Source organism: Anopheles arabiensis, chromosome 2 (assembly GCF_016920715.1).
Source record: "Anopheles arabiensis isolate DONGOLA chromosome 2, AaraD3, whole genome shotgun sequence".
Classification (NCBI taxonomy): domain Eukaryota; kingdom Metazoa; phylum Arthropoda; class Insecta; order Diptera; family Culicidae; genus Anopheles; species Anopheles arabiensis.
This window is the reverse complement of record NC_053517.1, coordinates 51,568,504-51,583,170: the sequence shown is the minus strand read 5'-3', so window position 1 is coordinate 51,583,170 and position 14,667 is coordinate 51,568,504. Positions and strand designations below refer to the sequence as shown.

General features: G+C 48.9%; 1 protein-coding gene across 15 annotated transcripts in view; it reads right to left on the bottom strand.

Moving 5' to 3' along the window:
• Positions 1 to 9,371: 9,371 nt before the first annotated feature.
• Positions 9,372 to 14,667, bottom strand: part of LOC120898368 (protein groucho) — a 183,847-nt gene continuing 178,551 nt past the window's right edge. For 7 of the 15 annotated variants that reach the window (XM_040304139.1, XM_040304147.1, XM_040304148.1 and 4 more), the window contains 9 exons: positions 14,348 to 14,551; positions 14,151 to 14,252; positions 13,365 to 13,421; positions 12,113 to 12,292; positions 11,775 to 12,022; positions 11,446 to 11,695; positions 10,935 to 11,358; positions 10,661 to 10,860; positions 9,372 to 10,571 (listed from right to left, as the gene is read on the bottom strand). In XM_040304139.1, coding sequence (XP_040160073.1) covers positions 10,464 to 10,571; positions 10,661 to 10,860; positions 10,935 to 11,358; positions 11,446 to 11,695; positions 11,775 to 12,022; positions 12,113 to 12,292; positions 13,365 to 13,421; positions 14,151 to 14,252; positions 14,348 to 14,551 — 1,773 coding nt within the window. In that variant the 3' untranslated portion in view covers positions 9,372 to 10,463. The remainder of the gene's footprint in view (positions 10,572 to 10,660; positions 10,861 to 10,934; positions 11,359 to 11,445; positions 11,696 to 11,774; positions 12,023 to 12,112; positions 12,293 to 13,364; positions 13,422 to 14,150; positions 14,253 to 14,347; positions 14,552 to 14,667) is intronic. The other 8 variants (XM_040304144.1, XM_040304149.1, XM_040304146.1 and 5 more) reach the window with 5 other exon arrangements.

Genomic DNA, 14,667 nt, shown 5'->3' with positions numbered 1-14,667 from the left:
AAGTCGTCCGGAGTCGTCCGGTCGTCGGAGTCGTTCGGAGTCGTCCGGAGTCGGTGTCGTTTGGAGTCATCTGCAGTCGTTTGGAGTCGTCTGGAGTCGTCCGGAGTCGTTCAGAGTCCGGAGTTGCCCGAGTCGAAGTCGTCCGGAGTCGTCCGGTCGTCGGAGTCGTTCGGAGTCGTCCGGAGTCGTCCGGAGTCGTCCGGTCGTCGGAGTCGTTCGAGTCGTCCGGAGTCGTCCGGAGTCGTTCAGAGTCCGGAGTTGCCCGGAGTCGAAGTCGTCCGGAGTCGTCCGGTCGTCGGAGTCGTTCGGAGTCGTCCGGTCGTCGGAGTCGGAGTCGTTTGGAGTCGTTCGGAGTCGTCCGGAGTCGTCCGGAGTCGTTCGGAGTCGGAGTCGTCCGGAGTCGGTGTCGTTTGGAGTCATCTGCAGTCGTTTGGAGTCGTCTGGAGTCGTCCGGAGTCGTTCAGAGTCCGGAGTTGCCCGGAGTCGAAGTCGTCCGGAGTCGTCCGGTCGTCGGAGTCGTTCGGAGTCGTCCGGAGTCGTCCGGAGTCGTCCGGTCGTCGGAGTCGTTCGGAGTCGTCCGGAGTCGTCCGGAGTCGTTCAGAGTCCGGAGTTGCCCGGAGTCGAAGTCGTCCGGAGTCGTCCGGTCGTCGGAGTCGTTCGGAGTCGTCCGGAGTCGTCCGGAGTCGTCCGGAGTCGTCCGGAGTTGGAGTCGTTCGCAGTCGTCCGGAGTCGTCCAGAGTCGTCCGGAGTCGTCCGGAGTCGTCCGGAGTCGCAGTCGTCCGGAGTCGGAGTCGTCCGGAGTCTTTCGGAGTCGTCCGGAGTCGTCCGGAGTCGTCCGGTGTCGGAGTCGTCCAGAGTCGTCTGGAGGCGTTCGGAGTCGTCCGGAGTCGTCCGGAGTCGTCCGGAGTCGTCCGGAGTCGTCCGGAGTCGTCCGGAGTCGTCCGGAGTCGTCCGGAGTCGGAGTCGGAGTCGTCCAGAGTCGTCTAGAGGCGTTCGGAGTCTTTCGGAGTCGTTCGGAGTTGTTTGGAATCGGAGTTGGTCGAAGTCAACAGGAGTCGTGTGGTTCAATGTGCTTGTGATCAGACATTTCCTTTCGATGTGTTTTTTTTTTGTCTCTCACTTTGCGCGTGCACTTCCTTTACAAGCCGACTTTCCTTTCCTTTCCTTTCCTCGGTCGACTCCAGATGACTCCGGATGACTCTATTTGCAGCCGATTCTGGATAACTCCAGACGACTTCGAACGACTCCAACTCCGGGTGGTTCTGAACGACTCCGGACGACTCCGACTTCGAACAACTCCGGGCGACTCTAGACGTCTCCTGACGTCGCTTGGCGCTGCTTGGCCTGGAACAGCAGGGTTTGCTGTTTCCTCAGTCGTCTGTAGATCTCCACGTTCTGACGGGTTTCATGCCGTAGCATGCGGGCGCGCGCTGCATTGTTCTCATCTGCACTCTTCGCCGAACAATTCCTTTTTCTCTCTGGTGGTTGAACATAACGAGCTTGAAACAAAGTTCCGTTATACTTCAAATTCCGGACATTCATGAAGTTTTATTTAACTTCTTTTATTTTGACTCTGGCGATTCCACTTTAAATTTTTAGAGGATCGTCATGATGTACTAGAATCAATTAATACGTGTCTGACCCCTAGTAGGCCCTGATGAAACAGTAAATAAATATGTTCTGTCGGTCAGTTCACCACCAGAAGCATTCTTAGCAGTTTTGCTTCAAACTGATGCCAGTGCTACTTCTTCGATAATTCCTACTAATCGTTTTGAAGTGCATAGAAATAAATCAGAATATATTGCACAAACGGTTATAAACGTGAAAATAGCAGTGTTTTATCAAATTGTGCTCTGAATTTCATCCAAACTCAATATTCAATTCGGTCCGGAATTCAAAGTAAGATTTATTACCTTTTTTTATCTTCGGTTCTATTTTTTATAGAGACTTGGAGCCAATTGGCCCTTATTCGCCTCTTATTCGGTTCTATGCTTCTACGACCACAAGAGAAAAGCAGCACCCAAACCCCGTTGTTTTTTAGACCGTCGTTCTGTAGGTCTAGGTGACTCCTACACTCAGAATTGGGTATTTAGAACACACAATAAGTTAAAAACTAATAAAGTGTTAATTTGAAGAGAATAGACGAAATTTTGAGGCTGTCCGAATTCGAATCAAACCGTCCGTAATTTGAAACATGAACTCAAAACTGTCCGGAGTATGAATAAATTTTGCAATTATTAAGGTAAAATTATTGGAAATTTTAATTTTTCTCAAATGTAGCAGGATTGCTTTAGTAAAGTGAGTTTAAATATAAGTTTGGCCGATAATAATTGAATTAGTAAGAAAGTATTACTTGCCAAAAATGGCCTAAGTGTAGTGTCCTTAAGAGTGATGGGTAAAATTGGCAAAAATCCCGAGTCGGCTCCGATCCGACTCCGATAAATTCGGAATCGACTCCGGAAGGTAGGTCCACGCTACAATATCCGGAGTCGTTCGGAGTCGTTCGAAATGGCCCAGAGTCGTCCGGAATCGCTCGGAGTCGTCCGGAGTCGTCCGGAGTCGTCCGGAGTCGTCCGGAGTCGTCCGGAGTCGGAGTCGGAGTCGTCCAGAGTCGTCTAGAGGCGTTCGGAGTCTTTCGGAGTCGTTCGGAGTTGTTTGGAATCGGAGTTGGTCGAAGTCAACAGGAGTCGTGTGGTTCAATGTGCTTGTGATCAGACATTTCCTTTCGATGTGTTTTTTTTGTCTCTCACTTTGCGCGTGCACTTCCTTTACAAGCCGACTTTCCTTTCCTTTCCTTTCCTCGGTCGACTCCAGATGACTCCGGATGACTCTATTTGCAGCCGATTCTGGATAACTCCAGACGACTTCGAACGACTCCAACTCCGGGTGGTTCTGAACGACTCCGGACGACTCCGACTTCGAACAACTCCGGGCGACTCTAGACGTCTCCTGACGACTCCGATTCCGGGCGACTGCGGACGACTCCGAACGACTCCGGGCGACTCTGGGCGACTCCGGGCGACTCTGAACGACTCCGGACGTCTCCGGACGACTCCGGTCGACTCCGAGCGATTCCGGACGACTCTGGGCCATTTCGAACGACTCCGAACGACTCCGGATATTGTAGCGTGGACCTACCTTCCGGAGTCGATTCCGAATTTATCGGAGTCGGATCGGAGCCGACTCGGGATTTTGCCAATTTTACCCATCACTCTTAAGGACACTACACTTAGGCCATTTTTGGCAAGTAATACTTTCTTACTAATTCAATTATTATCGGCCAAACTTATATTTAAACTCACTTTACTAAAGCAATCCTGCTACATTTGAGAAAAAATTAAAATTTCCAATAATTTTACCTTAATAATTGCAAAAATTTATTCATACTCCGGACAGTTTTGAGTTCATGTTTCAAATTACGGACGGTTTGATTCGAATTCCGGACAGCCTCAAAATTTCGTCTATTCTCTTCAAATTAACACTTTATTAGTTTTTAACTTATTGTGTGTTCTAAATACCCAATTCTGAGTGTAGGAGTCACCTAGACCTACAGAACGACGGTCTAAAAAACAACGGGGTTTGGGTGCTGCTTTTCTCTTGTGGTCGTAGAAGCATAGAACCGAATAAGAGGCGAATAAGGGCCAATTGGCTCCAAGTTTCTATAAAAAAATAGAACCGAAGATAAAAAAAGGTAATAAATCTTACTTTGAATTCCGGACCGAATTGAATATTGAGTTTGGATGAAATTCAGAGCACAATTTGATAAAACACTGCTATTTTCACGTTTATAACCGTTTGTGCAATATATTCTGATTTATTTCTATGCACTTCAAAACGATTAGTAGGAATTATCGAAGAAGTAGCACTGGCATCAGTTTGAAGCAAAACTGCTAAGAATGCTTCTGGTGGTGAACTGACCGACAGAACATATTTATTTACTGTTTCATCAGGGCCTACTAGGGGTCAGACACGTATTAATTGATTCTAGTACATCATGACGATCCTCTAAAAATTTAAAGTGGAATCGCCAGAGTCAAAATAAAAAGAAGTTAAATAAAACTTCATGAATGTCCGGAATTTGAAGTATAACGGAACTTTGTTTCAAGCTCGTTATGTTCAACCACCAGAGAGAAAAAGGAATTGTTCGGCGAAGAGTGCAGACGAGAACAATGCAACGCGCGCCCGCATGCTACGGCGTGAAACCCGTCAGACCGTGGAGATCTACAGACGACTGAGGAAACAGCAAACCCTGCTGTTCTAGGCCAAGCAGCGCCGTTTTGAAGAGTCAGACGAACAGCTGCTGGAGCAGCAAGCTCAGTTGGGGGATACCCGCTTGTACTACAGGAGATTGAAGGAGGTACGTCCTAAAACCGCAATATGCCGGGATGCGGAAGGAAATATCCTGACGGACGAGCGGAAGATGATCGAAAGGGGGAAGTGCTTCTACGCTACTACTTAAGAGCTGCTGGACTGGCGGTCGAGCTCTTCAAGATGGGGCCGGAGAGGCTTACCGTCGAAATGCATCAGCTGATCTTGAAAGTCTGGGAGCAGGAGGAACTACCGGAGGAGTGGAAACTGGGTGTTATTCACTCAGTCTACAAAAAGGGCAACAGGCTGGATTGCTCGATCTTTCAAGCCATCACAGTCCTGAATAACAACAGTCTTGAGTGCCGCCTACAAGATCCTGTCCTGTCCCTGTCCTGCATTCTTCAGACTTGCGCCCCTTACTACAAATTTCGTTGGCAGCTACCAATCTGGGTTTGTTGGAGGCAAATCCACCACCGACCAAAATTTCACTCTACGGCAGATCCTCCAGAGCGCCAGATCCCTACGCACCACCTGTTCATCGACTTCAAGGCGGCTTACGACACCATAGACCAGAATGAGCTATGTAGCATCATGCAGCGGTACCACTTCCCTGGGAAGTTGATCCGGCTGTTAGAGGCCACCATGAATGGGGTGCAGTGCAAGGTGAGAGTAGCGACGTCGGAATCGTTCGAATCTCATAGGGGTCTGAGGCAAGGTGACGGACTCTTCTGTCTGCTCTTCAACATCGCCCTGGAAGGTGTCATTTGAAGCGCGGAGCTAGACAACGACATCCGTGGCATGATCCTCTACCGATCTCTACAATTTTTTGCCTTCGCAGATGGCATCGACATCATCGGCAGGACATCAGCGAGGGTGTGTGAGGCGTACACCCGACGAAGAATCTGCTTGCCGGAGACTCCGATCATCTGGGAAGCAGTGTATAAGTTGAGTATAAGTTGAGTCGAGGTAGTATAGGAGTTCTGCTATCTCGGGACGGTCGTTACTTCGAACAATGACATCAGTAGCGAAATTCGGAGACGCATTGTGCTGGAGAATCGTGCATACTCTGGGCTTCACCAACTGCTGAGATCCAGAACACTTCGAGCCCACACGAAATGCGAGATATATCGCACACGTATCCATCCGGATGAACCACGAGCTTGCTGAGCTGTACGGCGAATCAAGCATCCTGACGGTGGCGAAGGCTGGCAGCAGGATACGATGGCTGGGGCATGTCATGAGGATGCCGGACTCATGCCCCATCAAGAAGGTGTTCGACAGCGATCCCCAGTTCGGCATAAGGCGCAGGGGAGCACAGCGAACTCGATGGTTGGACCAGGTGAAGCGAGACCTTTTTTTTTAAATGTCGGGAGATTTATTTCTTATTATTTTATACAAACAAAGTAGAATAGCCCTCCCTCGCCTTTCGCAACATACAATTCCCGCGAGGGTTAGTAAGTGCGATTTTGTAATGCCGTCATGGCAGTTCTCTTGTGTGTGTATTACATTAATAATAACTCTTTGATAGTTCGAAACAAAATAAAGCAAAATGATTTTTAAGACAAAAATAAAGAAAAATACAAATCTATCCAACCCAATTCCAACGGGACACTGACGAGTCTGAAGGAGCTTCCGATTTGTTGTTGTGTCACCGATTAGCGAGAGGATATTTCGGTTTCTGTAGCCGCTGCTGACTCTGCCACCGTAAGTCCTCCCTGAATGGGGTTGGAGGAGTAGACACCCTCACTGATAGCTGTTGCATATTGGGTGACGTCTGAAAGCTCGACTACCTCTTGTTGTTGCGGCATATGTTGCCTGTTCCTGCGCTGTGGTCGTACCTGATCTCTGCGATCCGGCTGGGCTGGTTCGCGCCCTTCTGTTGCTTCTGAAGACGCTGAAAAGACAAGAGATGGGTGTTGTTGCTGTGCCTCCCTCTCACGGGCCCTTCGTTCACGGCGTCTGGCATTGCGGCGTTCACGTCTTGCAGCAATGATCTGGTTTCTATCGCTTGGTCCAACAGGATGCGAGGGTGATAATGTGCTGTAAACTGCCAGACGCGCTCGTTCTTCGTTCCAGTCCCGCTGCAATGCGGAGGTGATCTGCTTCGCAGCTTCAGCGATCCTGCTCCATTTTTCTTGACTTTGTAGGAGATGGAACTGCAGTGTTTCGGGCGTAATCGCGTCAGTGTTGGCTTCACCAAGCAGCTGTTGTCTGATATCCGCAAATCTGGGGCACTCAAACATTGCGTGCTCGGCAGTCTCCGGAACACCCGGACACCTGATGCAACCTGGCGACGGTGTGAACCCCATCCGACACAAGTCGTCACGGAAAAAGCCATGACCGGACAAAACCTGAGACAAATGGAAGTTAACTTCTCCGTGTCTTCGGGAATGCCATGCCGCAATGTCAGGGATGACACGATGTGTCCATCGCACGAATCTGCTGGCATCAGCTTGACTTGCGTCCGCGTCCCATTCTTCCTGCCAGCTTTGCATGGTGTTGATGCGCTCCTCTGCTCGAAGTGTCCCTGCCGAAAGGGCTCCTCCCGCCTCTTGTTGTCGTTGGTAACATCGAGCGTCTTCTTGTACCAACAGACAGATAGGTATCATGCTGGCTAGCACAACTGCTGTTTGATAACGTACCGTCCGAAATGCGCTTGACACTTTTATTGCACAATGATTTTGCACCCTTTGCAGCATCCTCCGGCATTCCTGATTCTTGGTAGCTTCATGCCAAACGGGCGCGGCATAACGAAGGATGGAGTCTACAACGGATGTCAGAAGACGTCGTTTTGCACACTTGGGGCCACTGTGGTTGCGCATAAGACACCCAAGCGCATTTGCTGTTCGAAGCGCTTTCGTCGTGCAATACTCCACATGCGGCTTCCAAGACAATTGGTTGTCGATCACGACCCCAAGGTAGCGAATACTTCGGGTCGTTCTTCGCTCCACTCCATTAATGACCACCGGAACGTTTATATTGCCCTGCCTTTTGCTCGAGATTGTAACCAATTCGGTCTTGGACGGCGCCAGCTCCAGGCAATGATTTTCCATCCAATGGTTAACCGCGGATACCGCTTCTTCTGCACGCTGCGAAGCCGCTTCAGGAGTAATTCCCGGAACTAATAACAACAGATCATCGGCAAAGGCTATGATTTCCGCTCAGGTGAAGCGAGACCTGGCGGAGATCGGGTGTCTACATGAATAAGAGGTTTCAGTCGTGGACCGAGCATCCTGGAGAATGATTGTTGACCGGGCTATGTCACATCGACGTGCTCTATCGTGAGAGAGAGAGAGAGAGATGAGGTGTTCAAAGGTCATAATTTAATCTGAATCATCATGTTGGAAGACAGAGAGAAAGATGTTCAACCACATGAAGGTCCAACAAAATACTTTGTTGACCATTTCCGGACATCATTGACCATTTCGAGTTTAACCGTGTCAAGACACAGTATTGATTTACTTACCCACATTTGCTTCGCACGAAGAATTTGGCAAATTCAATTTTCTCATTTCTTTCAAATTCACACAACAGATGTACGACGCATCAATGTTAATAGTTTTTCGGTTTTCCATTTCTAAAAATATTCATTATGTTTCTCCATTTTCTCACCCCCTCTCCCCGCGCTCCTACTGCTGCCTTCAACGTTCGTTCTGCCTTCACAGTGCGCTTCATTTCTACATCTTTCGCTGCTCTAATTTAACACGCTTAAGTGTCCGCCACCTCCTCACTCGTCCAGTAAATTGGCTCGTGCCTTGGATGGCAGAACACACTTGAAGCAACACATTTAGGGTTCATCAATCAAACAATAAATGCTGTTTTCATCGAATGTCATGCCTCTTATCCCCACCTTTCGCTCGTTTCAGACAGGTGAGATGGTTTTAGATGGTGTGTACTTAAGCTTGTTTGTATTTACTTTGAGTCAATTGCAAATGAGATTTCGGCCTGTTAGAGCAAACATTTAGAACTATATATCTGTGTTCATAGTGTCCACAAGAGCGACACCAAACGAAACAGAAACGGTGTGTGTCATGCTGGCCGTTTATGCAAAACGAGCCGTTGCAGACCGGCAATAAATTAAGTTTGCAAACTTTCTTTGATGCTCTCAATAGAATCATCTTTGTGTTTTAAACTGTTTAGATTAGCCATTTTTGGCTCTTTCTCTCTCTCCCGTCCCATTATCGGTACATGTCGATCAAAATGCTTTTTGAATCAAAAATAAGTATATATTAATTCAACCATTCAATGCAGCAGTGTTTGAAAATTTAAACGAATTTTGTGTCCTTTCCTTTCTCTCTTTCCTGTCAGTGTCTCTTTCTGTTGTTCCGTAGTTAAACACAACTAACATAAACAATTAAACGATCATACAATCTGTTTCTTTTTTTTCTTCTTTTTCGGCAGCATCGCGAACGTTTCCTTCTGCTTTGTTGCCTAGTATGCTGCGTCTTTCTAAACCAATTTACCTAAACCGTTGCAACGTTTTTCACACGGTTTGCTCTGCAACAGGCCAGCGGCGTTGGGTGGGAGGGAGGTGGTGATTTTGGGGAGTGGGATGTTGGGATGTCCATGTGTGCACAATACACGGAGTGTGGTGAGCGAATGTACGAACGCGTACCACACACACACACACACACACGCGCCATTGCCGCTCACCGTTCCGTCCCGGTCCGGCTGAAACCGCTAAGAATGCGCTCGAAAGGGCTCAAAATACTGTACACAGAGCTATGAGAGGGATTAGAATGTTAATTATTATGTGCAAATGTATGCTTCCTCGCTACTAAGCAACTGGATTTGTTGTTTCGCCTACTATATGCAAACGATCACACTTTTCCTCGCGCCCCCTTCCTCCCGCTATACACAATTTGCCGGCCGGTCTTTCTTCCCAGCTGGCCCTCCCTCCGCTCCTGGAAGGAGGATTAATTTTTACATTTTCTTTTGTTTTGTTGATCTTTTACCCCCTTCTTTCTTCTTCTTCTATCTGCTTTCATGCACACACACACACACACAACGCATTCTTTCACTCGAGTTTTGTTTGACACTGGTTGGGGATACGATTTGGTTCATTTCTCTGTTAAGATGGGGAAGAGGTGGTGGTTTCCGTTTTTATTTCTTCTGTTTTGTTGTTTTGTCATATTCATTTTCATATGTGTTTTTTTTTCTCTCTTGTTGCTCTTCTTCTACTCTTTTTGCCTTTCCTTTCATCCTTTCAAATTCAAACTGTTTGTTTCAACAACTAGACGATGCGCTTTTACATCTCATTTCATATGGGATTATCCTGTTTTTTTTTTTAATGTGCTTCCTTCAGATTGTTTGTTTTTTTTTTACATAATGCACGTCAAGTTCTTCACTGTGACTTCTTGCTGTTGGTTGTTCAGTGTTGCCGATTACTAACTTCTTCTGCCTTCTGTTTTCAGTTTTACCTTTGCTACCTACCGCACTTGGACACGCTTAAGTTACTTACTATTTACTTTGTGATTCTGCTTCTTCTTAGCTTAAAAGCTACCACTTTTTCTCTCGCACTTCTGTCTCACTTCGCCTCCTTCTCATATACACACACATTCCCACGCCCGAACACACACACACACACGCGCGCGCACACATGCAGCATACAATTCACATATTATTACATGATTAGAAATCTAAAAAACAAATAATTAAGCGAATCTCAGAGCGAATGCGACACTTATATGTAGCCACCGCTTTCGAAGGGCGCCTTTTTGCCTTTTATTCATGTGTGTGTGTCATGTGGTGGGTGGGTGGGTGTTTGATGCTGTGTGTCTTCTATCCTTTCCTTTGTACATAGTAGCAGCTTGAATGCATACGCGCTCACATGTGCAATTGACGTTAGGCATTCCTCTACGTCGCATTTGGGCTTGAGCGCTCTCTCCTCCCCCGATTCACCACGAACGGCCGTTGTTCTTCCGTCACATTTAAGTCACTTGATGTGTTGCCCGTGTGTGGTAGTTGATTCGTAGTGCCCCGGTGTGTTTCACCATTATTAACATGAATCTGCGACAGAAGCGGCACAGAATGGATCAATCTCTAGGACGCACCACAGTACGAAGCGAGTTCCTTTTTAGCCGGCTGGATGTTCTATACACTGTCGCAAAATACACACACAGACAATTCCTCAACAAACGGGTTGTGGGGGCCTTTTAGTAGATCACCTCGTACACGGTTGCTTTCTTATCACCGGAGCCAGTGACAATGTACTTGTCATCGGTCGAAATATCACAACTTAGTACTGACGAGGTTTCCTTTGACTGTTTGGAAGACAGCAGAGGGAGAAATCGTTCAATTAGAATCGTTACCATAGCAACGGTTGAAGGAGGAGTTGGCGCAGAAAACGTACCTGGAAAATGCTGGCACCGTAAGGCGTACGCCATGCGTTCAGCAGATTGTCCTTTCCGGTCGAGACGAACCATTTGCCACAGGCGGCGAACCGCAACGACAGCACGCAGCTCTCGTGCAGATGCAGCTGATACTTGTCCTGCTTCGTGGCGTGCAGTACCTCCACGTGCGAGTTCTCCATTCCGACCGCTAACCATTCGCCTGTGTTTAGATGGAAAAGAGACGTGTGTTGAGACTGAACCCACTGGAGCGGCACACTGCACACCAAAACTTACCCGTTGGACAGTAGCCGAGGGAGAAGATTTGTGAGCTAAAGTCATGCTGCTGCAACTGGCGACCTTCCCGCAGATCCCACGAGCGGACCGTGTTGTCCAGCCCGCCGGTCCACAGGCGCGACCCGTCCGGGCTGATGTCGATGCAGGACGCACCGTCCGTGTGGCCCTGGAACTGGCGCACCAGCGTCTGGTTGTGCAGGTCCCACACGGCAATGTTGCCGTCGCTGCAGCACGAAAAGCACACCTTCGAGTCGGGACTGATGGCGAGCGCGTAGCAGGCGGGCGCCGCCGACGTCAGCTCCGCCTTTATCCGGGGCGTCGGGCTGGCCAGGTCCCAGATCGACAGGTTGGACGCTTCGCCCCCGACGATCAGCGTTCGGCCGTCCGGGAGCAGCTTCACGGAGCGGATATAGTTGTCTCGCTGCTGCGAATTATAACCAACCGGCCATTAAAGGGGCGGGTCTGCTGGCGCGCAATTTGCCGGCGCAACGCCGAAAGCGAATCCACTTACCAGACAGTCCAGCTGGCTGACGGGGCTCTTGTTGCCCGGCTGCGATATGTCCCACACCTTCACGCAACCCTTGCCGCCGGTGTAGACGTACTTGGTCGGGTTCGAGATGGTGACCGCACACACAACCTCCCCGTGCGAGAGGGTGTTGATTTGGCGGGCGTGTCGCGGAATGCCGGGCCCGGTAAGGGCGTCGGCCGGGAACGGGACGGGCTGCGGGGCACCTTCCCCGTTCATATGGTAGGAGTAGGCACTGGAGTAGGGGAGAGAAAAGCGGATCAGTTAGACGGTGCAGGCATTCCAGCGGGCGCTGGGGAAGTGACAATACTCACGGTTTACCGCTCGACACGGGCAGCGCGATACCGTTGGTGCGGACGTGACCGTGAGGATCGAAAGGCATCGGAGGCCGACCGTACGGGTCGGGCGGCGGTCTGGCGTACGGGTCCGACGGTCGCTGATATGGCGAGGGAGGATAGCCGGCGGCTGGCGAAGGTACTACGGCTTTCGGGACACCGCCGGGTGTGGACGAGTTGGGCGTGGGGACGCGGGCCTTCGCGCCGGGAGTTCCTGGTTTATCGAGCTGCAAGGGGAGGGTAAGGGAGAACGAATCGAAACACGATAAGAGCACGGATCGTCAGAGAGAAAGCGGGGTTCGTCGCTTGTTGCTTACATCCTTCGTTTTGAGGCTGGGCGTTGATCGGGACGAGCTCGAGCCAGAGCGGGACGGGGGTCGATCGTTGGCACCCTTCAAACTGCTCGAGCCTGCCTTATCGCTGCCATTCAGCCCGATACTGTCCCGATCGCCACGATCCGACTGATGGTCGCCGTTCGGCCGGGGTGACGGTGAACCCTGCAGGAGAGGAACAAACGTTCGAGAATTGGAACCAGCGGGGAAACACACACACACAAAAGCTCTTCGCTTAGCGAAAATAAGCATTTACTTCTAGCATAACACACGGTTTGCTGGGAACCACACAAAAAATGGCAACGAATACACAAACTGGGAAGGAAGGTACACCCTACACAATGATACAATGTAAACACAACTAGAAACACAACAGCTTCTACCAGGGAGGGGACAGGCAGATCGAACGCAAACGACGACAACGGATAACAGGAATGTGGTGTGTGTATGTGTGTGTGATTGGTGGACTGGAATTGGTGTGTATTGGATTACTTTGTCTACAGATACGGAAGATGTTTCTAACGATGGTAGGAGTTTAATTACAAACTGCAGTCGATGAAGGTAACTAGTAACGGTACAACACATGTGTATGGTAAGACTAATCACATACAACTAAATGGGAAATGACGACAGAAAGGAGACGAATGAAGTACGAAATAAACTAAAATAAAAATAAAAATGCAATCTAAAAGGACGATGCAGCAGAGCATGGGAGTCGTATGAAGGAGATGGTTGAGCCAGGGGAAAAAACAAACAAACAAACAAAAAAATAAACAAACGATAAACATACGACAAAACAAAGCTAAAGACGCTAAACAGCTTGCACTAGCACTCACACACATACACACACACACTAATAAAGGACACAGCACGGTGGGAGGGGTGGCACGGTAGTGATGGTGACAAAGGAATGATGAGCAACCAGGACTTATCCTTTATTCTTAATCTGACTTCAACCAAATCAAATGCTACTGAGTTTAAATTTTGCGCTGGTGAGAGTGTGTTTTTTGACTTGAACATCTCGCTCTCGCTCTCTGTCTCTCTCTCTCTCTCTCTCTCTCTCTCTCTCTTACTCTCTTTTCGGTCATACAAACTAGAATGCGCGCCACGTTAATTCGAGCGAACGCAAACCTTACACGTACACACACGTACACACACGTACACGCAAACACACACGCACACACGTACAAACACGCTCACACACACACACACACACACACACGCACACAACCCTTACCGTTTCGTTCGCGACGTCCACCACTAAATCCTGATCACTTTTCTCACCATCACTTTCCTGCAAAACAATATAGGGCAAACGGTTCAATACTCGGGTCAAACTGAGAGAATTGAGAGGGAGGGTACGGTTGGACGAAAACGGCACAAGGTGAGCAACGAAAACTGGGCAGGACGCTACTACCGAGGACGAGGACAACATAACAGCATGACATCAATCAAACGGGGAGTAGCATAAAAAGCTTGTGACCATCAGGCGCGATCATTTTAGGTTGGTGATCGACCATTTTTTAACATCATTCTGTCTACTGTTTTGCTGCAAAATTTAAGTTCATTTTGTATTCCTTTAAATAGGGTGTAAATTTTGGGAATAATTTTGTAGACTTTTCACAGGCTTCTACATGTTTGCAATGTTTTTTTTTTACATTTTACAACAATATATGTAACATATAGAACCTGCGCAAATGGTTCAGCCTTGATATATTTGCAAAGAAAACGGTTCAAGAGTTAAATAATTAATGCTTTGTGTGCGTGTGTGTGTGAGGATTGTATCATACTTGCAACCATACGAGCACAACACACAACGAAACGCATTGTACGCATTTAGCGCACAAAAAAAGAAAGAAAGAAAAAACGAATCTTAAAAGCAGACACAGACGAAACACACGCTCTAAGCACACCCTCCTCCTCTCTTCTGACTGAGCTATGATGCTGCGGGGAAAACGGGGGACAACACGCATATATGCTCGATCCTAACAACCTCTCCCGGCACGCGACGACAGCTACTTACGTGGTTAAGCTTTTCCTCTTTCCGCCGCTTTGCTTCGCCGTCTAGTTCGAGGGGTGATCGTGGTCGATACTTTTCCCGATCCGCCGGTGATACGGAGTTGCGCTGTGGAATGGTTTAAAGAGAGAGAGAGAGAGAAAAAGGCACACATTAGGTTCGTCCGCGCTGGCTGAATGGAATTCAAGCTCCGCAACACATACCATACGCTCCTCAGCGGAGGGTCCACCGAGCGGCACTTTCAAGTCCTCCCGGTGCAGATCGGGCGGTGCCTTCAGCATACTTTGCGGCGCTCCGTGCGGCAAACCCATCGGGCCACCGAACGCGGTCAGCGGGCCGGCGAGGGCTCCGAGCCCCGGGATCGGTTGCGGCGGTCCGCCCGGTATCTGCTGTGCGTGAATCTGCTGCTGCGCAAGTGGACGCAAAGGGGGGGTGGTGGTTGAGGTGTGTGTGTGTTTTTTTGTTAGAGAAAGGCATGGAAAAGGTGAGGGAAGAAAAGAGACAAAACACAATTAGTCGATCA